The 7,220-nt window shown below is 44.8% G+C and overlaps 1 protein-coding gene across 1 annotated transcript; it reads left to right on the forward strand.

Annotated features, from left to right (window-relative positions):
- The first annotated feature begins 208 nt into the window (after nt 1-208).
- Nucleotides 209-2,561, forward strand: MID1IP1 (MID1 interacting protein 1). The gene is made up of 2 exons (XM_019747894.3): nt 209-467; nt 729-2,561. Exon 2 carries the CDS (start codon nt 989-991, stop codon nt 1,538-1,540), a length of 552 nt encoding a protein of 183 aa, XP_019603453.1. The 5' UTR covers nt 209-467; nt 729-988; the 3' UTR covers nt 1,541-2,561.
- Nucleotides 2,562-7,220: the final 4,659 nt, after the last annotated feature.

Genomic DNA, 7,220 nt, shown 5'->3' on the forward strand with positions numbered 1-7,220 from the left:
CCGGCACGCCAGCCCGCCCTCTTGCTGGTCCGGAAGCTGGCGCCTTCCTCACCCGCGCAGTGCCCGGCCCTCCCCCGCCTGCCTGCTCTGCTGTTCCAGCCCTGCCCCGCCACTGCGCCCTCCCTCCGCCTGGGTATCAGGCGAGAGGCGGAGCTGGCCCAGCATGCCCCGCCCCCGCTGTAGAAAGGTCCAGGAGAGTGTTACTTGCGGTCATCCTGGCTCAGGACTTTTATCTCTGCTCAGCCGGGAGGCGGGAGGAGGAGACCTCGGGGGTGGCCCTGAGCCCCGGCGACACCTTTCTGGGGCTCTATAAATTGAGCACCTGGGATGGGTAGGGGACCGACGCCACCACTGCTGCCCGCAGTCACAGTCGGTTCCCTGACCACAGCAACGCCCGCAGGCAGCAGCCGCAAGCAGCGAGAACACTGAGCTACTCAGCAGCAGGGGATCTCCAGGAGCAAGAGGAGGTGGGTGCCCCTGCCCCATCTCTGTCCGGGTCAGCGTGAGTGCTTGGACTCAGGCTTTTCGGAGGAAGACTGGGGTGTGGAGCACCCCCTCCTTCTCTCCGTGGTCCTAGGGAGAGGAGGTGGGACAGCCGGGCTGCGGGGAACCACCTGGGTACCGTCCCAGGCGAGCAGTAATCGGGGGAGAGAGGTGCGGGCGGCCGGCGGTGCCAGGCACCTTAGCCGGGTGAATAATCTTCTCTTTCGTCCCGGTTTCCCAACAAGGCCAGGGCTCGACCCACGGACCACGCGCCGCCATCGCGAGCTTTCGGACGCCAAAGCCAGGAGAAGCAGCACATCCCCGCAGGGTCGGGCTGTGAGCGAGACGATAGTTGGAGAGTGTGGAGGAGGAGTCGGGAATCCCGTCGCGGCTCGTGCTGTAGCCAGGCTCCCCGCGCGGGCATCTGAGAGCTCCTGAAGGCGGGAACACCCTCGCCCCAGCCGGCCCTCCCGTGCCCTTGTGCTTCGGCGCCCGCGCGGCCACCATGATGCAAATCTGCGACACCTACAACCAGAAGCACTCGCTCTTTAATGCCATGAACCGCTTCATCGGCGCCGTGAACAACATGGACCAGACGGTGATGGTGCCCAGCCTGCTGCGCGACGTGCCCCTGGCCGAGCCCGGGCTGGACAACGATGTCAGCGTGGAGGTAGGCGGTAGTGGCGGCTGCCTGGAGGAGAGCACGCCCCCCGCCCCGGGCCCGGGCAGCGCCAATGGCAGCTTTTTCGCGCCCTCTCGGGACATGTACAGCCACTACGTGCTGCTCAAGTCCATCCGCAACGACATCGAGTGGGGGGTCCTGCACCAGCCGCCACAACCGGCGGGGAGCGAGGAGGGCAGCGCGTGGAAGTCCAAAGACATCCTGGTGGACCTGAGCCACTTGGAGGGCGCGGACGCCGGCGAGGAGGACCTGGAACAGCAGTTTCACTACCACCTGCGCGGGCTGCACACTGTGCTCTCCAAACTCACGCGCAAAGCCAACATCCTCACCAACAGATACAAGCAGGAGATCGGCTTCAGCAATTGGGGCCACTGAGGCGGGCTGCCGCGGCTGCCCAGCTCCCTTCCCGGCCCCATCTTTCACCCTCTCTCTTTTCTCAAAGCTGTTTTCTTTCTGGCTATAGGGCTCGTTGGGCTGACTGCAAAGTTGAAGGGCTGCGTACTTGAAGGGGGCGCGGCGGGGCTGCTTGGGGAAAGGGACTTCTTTTGGGAAAGGAGAGAGAAGGAAGTGGTGGCGGAGGGTGCGTGGGGATGGGATCAAGGACCTCCTTCCCGCAGGGTGGTTCTTTCTTAATGGGAATGGGACTGGGCTGACGCCCTGCATTCGGCCTCCTCCTTTCCTGGAGTTTCTTTTTTGTTCTTTCCGGAGGAGAAGGGGCCATGCCAGGGCGCGGCGCTGGGTTGCCACACTTGGGAGCCCCGCCCGGAGCTGGGCGCTGGAGAAGGCGGGGCGCGCAGCAGCCTCCCGCCTCCCCGTGGTTGGGCTGGTGGAGGCCACAGCGTTGCTAGGATTGCATCAGTTTTCCTGTTTGCACTATTTCTTTTTGTAACAGTGGCTCTGTCTTAAGTATTTCGAACCTCCTCCTTGCTGTGAAACTTGGGCAATTCCATTGTGATAAGCGCACAAACAGCACGGTCTGTGGCTAACCGGTACTACTTTATTAATGATTTTCTGTTACACAGTATAGTTGTCCTGTGGCACTCCTACCCTGTGCCTTTCACGCCACCCCTCCCCCTCCCCAGTATGTGTAAGTTGGCACTGTGCCGACTTGTACAAAGCTTGCCACTCAGCCAGTGGAAATAACATTATTATGAGAAAGTGGACTTAATCCGAAATTGCACCAACTGACATTCTATCAGTGTTGTACATAGAATGATGAAGAGTTCCACTGTTGTTTTATGTCTTAAATTTATTTAAAACATTTTTTAATCCAGATGTAGACTATATTCTAAAAAATAAAAAAAAGGCAAATGTGTTAACGAAACTCACAAAAGTTTGTTGCTCTTTAATCTGTTGATCAATGGCTTAGTAGTTAAATAAAAATAAATTTAATTGAGTTTTTAACAAAAGTAAATTTTATTTTCCCTCTGGTATTTCAAAGTGGTGGATAATCATCTTTCAATATTCAGATTTGTTTGGGAAGTAGCTACAAGACAAAATTTACTTCCAAGCTTCTTATTTCAAATTCAGTGCCAAGGTAGGCCCAAACACCTCAACAAAATGTTCATAAATAACCCAAGTATTTAGAACGGTACATATATTGTTTTCCAACCAAGTTGACCAGCTTATTGGACCCCTTAATTAACATTTTGATTTTTTTTAAGACCCTCAAGCCCAAACTGAAGTGTTTTGAGGCATGAAATCTTATTTCAAAGGTGGAAATTTCTCTTGCCTACTGAGCAATAAAGAATTAGAAAAGAAATACTGGATAATATTAGTGCACACACCTTGCAGGCCTTTATTTACAAGTGTTTTAAGTTGATCTTAAGAGATACTTAAATGTGTTATAACATGTGCTCTGGCCGCTTTCACTAGTTCTAGTGAAGTGGGAAACTTTGTTAGGCAGTGTCCAGCAATGCTTCCAGTTTTCCAGTGAGCCAGTCTGCAATTGTGGATAGGAGATCTGGTCACGGCTGCAGTAGGGCCCTTGGAAACACTTAGATGCCATTATGATGCTTTTCTGGGGTGGTGGGACGACAACAATACATGGCTGGGTATTTATTTCATTATTTATTTAGGGGGAAATAAATGTTAAATCAACTTCAGTTTTCAAACTTGCAGTCATGAGACATCTCCAAACTCATAGAGCTTTAATTGAAAATACATATAATGCTGCAGTTTTAGAAAGTTTTTTGTGGTGTGGACTGCTCAAGGGGATTATCAGCTTGTAGCAGCAGTGAAAAATGGGCAAGTGTCAAGACGGGTGTCTGCCATCGCCAGAGAAAGTTAATCATGAATATATAAAGATAAGCTAGGCAGCACCAAAGTAAGGTGTACAGCCTCTTGCTTTGTATCCCCTTTAAAATATCAAAGTGCGAGCAAAAAATACAAAGGAAACTATAGAAGCCACATGGTAGAAAGAAGCACCAACATTTTAGAGCTAGAACGTTCAAGTCCTCTTGTTACTACTAATTAATTGTGAGTATTTAACCATCAGGCTTGCTGCCACATTTGACATTAGGCATAACGACAATGCTTACTTCATGGAGCTGCAGTGAGAATTAAATGAGGTGATACATAGACAGTCTGAGGCTTCAAAGTTTTTTTAGGCACTCCTGAAGGGTTGTTCGTGTCTCCACTGACCCCCTTGACCGCCCCAGGAATATATGAAGCACGGGACAATAAGTTCATTTTAAGTAAAAGCGTAATTTCAATTACAGACATGAAACAACAGGTAAACTTACTTCCTTTCTCAAAGTCTTGAGGGAGAGCCTGAATTAAAACCATCAAGTCAGAGTTTGGACAGATAATAGCAAGAATTTTGAGATGCTAACTGCACGTTGTTTTCAGACTTCCTGTAGTTTATAGAATACACAAAAGTACATGATAACAAAACTAAACTGTAAGTAAAGAGTTATCAATGTTAACTTTAGTTTTGAAAATATTGCTTTATGTAAGAGTAGTTTTATATATAGTGATTTGATTCTTACCTAGGTGTAATGATCACTGTTAAAAATGATTGGATTTTTTATGAAACTAAGGTTTCCCAGGCCCAGTCAGTATTATTCCACTCATAGTAACTACTATTTTCATCAGTTTATGAAAACAGGTCAAATCCCCAACAGATTCCTGTTAGAACTTCTCAAGCTATTTAAAATTTTGCTTAACTTCTGAGGTAAAGTGATAAGGGACTTTATATTTTCAGGTCTTTCTTGAGGGAGCTCAAAATACTTTATAGATTTACAAAGTTGCACACATTGTGTGTCACCTCTTTGAGAGCACTCAGAGATCCTGGTTGTCTGACAGTGCCAGTCCCCATGGCAGTTTGTGATTAAACGGCAGGCACAGATAGATGAACTAGACAAAAAGAAACAGCTTAAATTGCAATTGATTACCATCCAGACATTTACACTTGATAAGAATTTTCTACATCAAAACCTCACACCACAGCCTTTGAAAAGGCCTGCTTTGGCCTCTAAAATGGCTTTCTGCTTTGCTCACTTGGGCTTTTTCATGTTTTACATTTACAGTGTTCCTTAGTCGTCTGTCCTAATTTACTCTTTCTCTGAACCTGAACCTAATTGTTAGAGAGCCTGTCACGGTAGCTGGGATTACTATTTGGACCAACTTGAAAACTAGTCTAACTCGTTTTTTTTTAACATTTTTTTTGAAAAATGAAAGTAATTGTCATTTGCACATGCCTCATTTTTCCTTATTTTCCCTTGCTGAACAAAAATAATTTGGGAAAGAGTGTCTCCTCTCCACCTTCCCTGCCTTCTCCCTTTCTTCTGGGGTTCTCAGATGTTTGCAAATTGGACACAATTCTGGTTGAACAAGGGCTCAAATCTTATATCATCATATACCCTGTTTTTTTTAAAGGTAATTATCTTTTTATGGGACATCTAGGACCTTTATACCAACCATTACATCCTTGTATGATTTATTTTGAAGAGTTTTGCACCAAATAATGACAGAAGCAATGTTTTTTTTTTAATTTTAGAGGCAATGTTTACCTCCAAATAAAAACATCTGGATGAGGAGCTTATGAAAACTTTACACATGTAGACTATTGGATTGGTCTCTTAAACTTAATTATTTGTCTTACTAAAATTTCAAACTTTATGTCGTTTTTGATCAAGACTAAATTTCTTTAATTTGCAAGATAATTTAAACTTAAAATGATTTTTTTTCTTTTAAGGTCATGTCCAGTTATTTTTTTCAAAAGTCAGGAATTTTTAAAGGTTGTTCTTGAGTTACTGTAAACACTTGATTAGGCCTCCAGTTAGTTCATTTGGGACTGTGTAGAACTTTCTGATAAGTGGTGGAGATTATGATAGTCTAATACCAATAACCATTTCTGTATGTGGAAGCCAGTATCATGTTTTGCCTCATGCAACCAGAGCTCACTTCCTGGACCCCCCACTTTAGAGGACCCCCATGCTGACTCTTGCAAGGCCTTGTGACTCCCCGTAGGGCAAGGAATCCTCACAGCCAAGGGAAGGCCCAGAGCTTGTACCCTACATCTAGACCACACATGGGTACTTGGGTTCCCAGAGTTCCCTATCCAAATGGCCCTGATCCCATTCCAGGAATTTCATGGGCATTTGCCCTGAGTTTATCCTCCTGATGGTGGACAGGGCTTGGACATGCAAACTGGGTTGTTGAAGGATGAAGTTTGGATAGGAAAATAAGGGGGAGGAGTGTTGGCTGGAGGACACCCCTGGGTTTTAGGATGAACAAAGGGTTTGAAAGCCTGCAGAAAGGAAATAAGTGAAAGCAGCTCAAGCTTTAAGATCTCTTCCACTATTGGCAAATGAGCATGCCATGGTTTTTCTCCCTATTTCCCACATTCCTTTGGAGTCTCCCTGATCCATTGAAAGAATGCTAGGTAATTAATGAAGTGTTGGTTAAGGAAAAGGAGAACCACATTTGTACACAGAGCTTTTCTAGCTGCTTGCTATTCAGTGTTTGAACGGTGGTGATTATAGTGAAGACCCAAACAGATACATCTTCCATGAAACCATAAAGATTTCACTTCCTCAAATTTTCTTTCATCCTTTAAAAAAAATTACTGTTAGCTGTTTTCTTTTTAGTGTCAAAAATCTTGGTCAAGGTAGAGCCAAAAAATAATAGCTGTGCATCTGTCTAAACAAGGCCTGTTAAAACCACAACTGTCTCATCAGCCCTTCCTGTTTTGGCATTCTCTGCTTTTAAGAGGAACATTATTTTTGGTAACTTCCCATTCCTTTTCTTATATTTTATTACTTCTTGGTCTATTGTCTCATAACACTTTGCTGAGCAGTTTTAAAAATTTATCTGTTGGTATGCCCAACTTCAATAATCTCAAACTGGTAAGAATTTTGATTAAAGAAAGTTCTTATAATTTAGTTAAGAAGAGGGATATAGATGGTAACTTTTTGACCTTGAAATGTTTAGAGAAAGTGCTTTCTAACACAGTAGGTAAGAAGCCTGAAAAAATACTAGCAAAACATAGAACCCAGTTCTTTATTTCAGCTAGCTAAATAAACAATGTTGGTGGTCGGGAATTTTCTAGAATCCATTTTACTTTTCAATACCAATCTTACTAGTGTTGATAGGTGCGAGCATTCAGTTAACAGGATGAAACTGAACATGATTCGTTTGATGTTTTCAAAGGTAGAAACTAACTTTGTAGTTTTTTTTTCCTTCTGAATACCACACTGCTGAGGTAAAGAATGTTGTAGCTTGTGGGTGAGCTCAATAGGGCCAATTAAAACCTGACTACTCTTCCACCATGTTGAAATACCTGACAGAACTTGCTGTGTCCTTGGATAATGGCATTTTTTTTTTCTCCTTAGCTGACATCTAATTGAGGAGATTTCCTGTTTTGTAGTCAAGGAAAGATGAAAACGAAAGTACCACATTGTTGGTTCTGACCAAGGTATTTAAAATTTTCCAGTGATCACAATGTGATATTAATTGTAAGCCCTGCTTTTTTTTAAAATTAAGCATACACATTGTGAAAGAACACGTATATGTTCTATAGTAGTCAAACTATGTGTAGAATGCAAGGAGT

Source organism: Rhinolophus sinicus, chromosome 18 (assembly GCF_057876585.1).
Source record: "Rhinolophus sinicus isolate RSI-liver-muscle chromosome 18, RSI-T2T, whole genome shotgun sequence".
Taxonomy (NCBI): Eukaryota; Metazoa; Chordata; class Mammalia; order Chiroptera; family Rhinolophidae; genus Rhinolophus; species Rhinolophus sinicus.

Excerpts from the sequence above, each read along its gene's own strand:
- MID1IP1 (XM_019747894.3), top strand. The coding sequence starts at position 989 with ATGATGCAAATCTGCGACACCTACAACCAGAAGCACTCGCTCTTTAAT.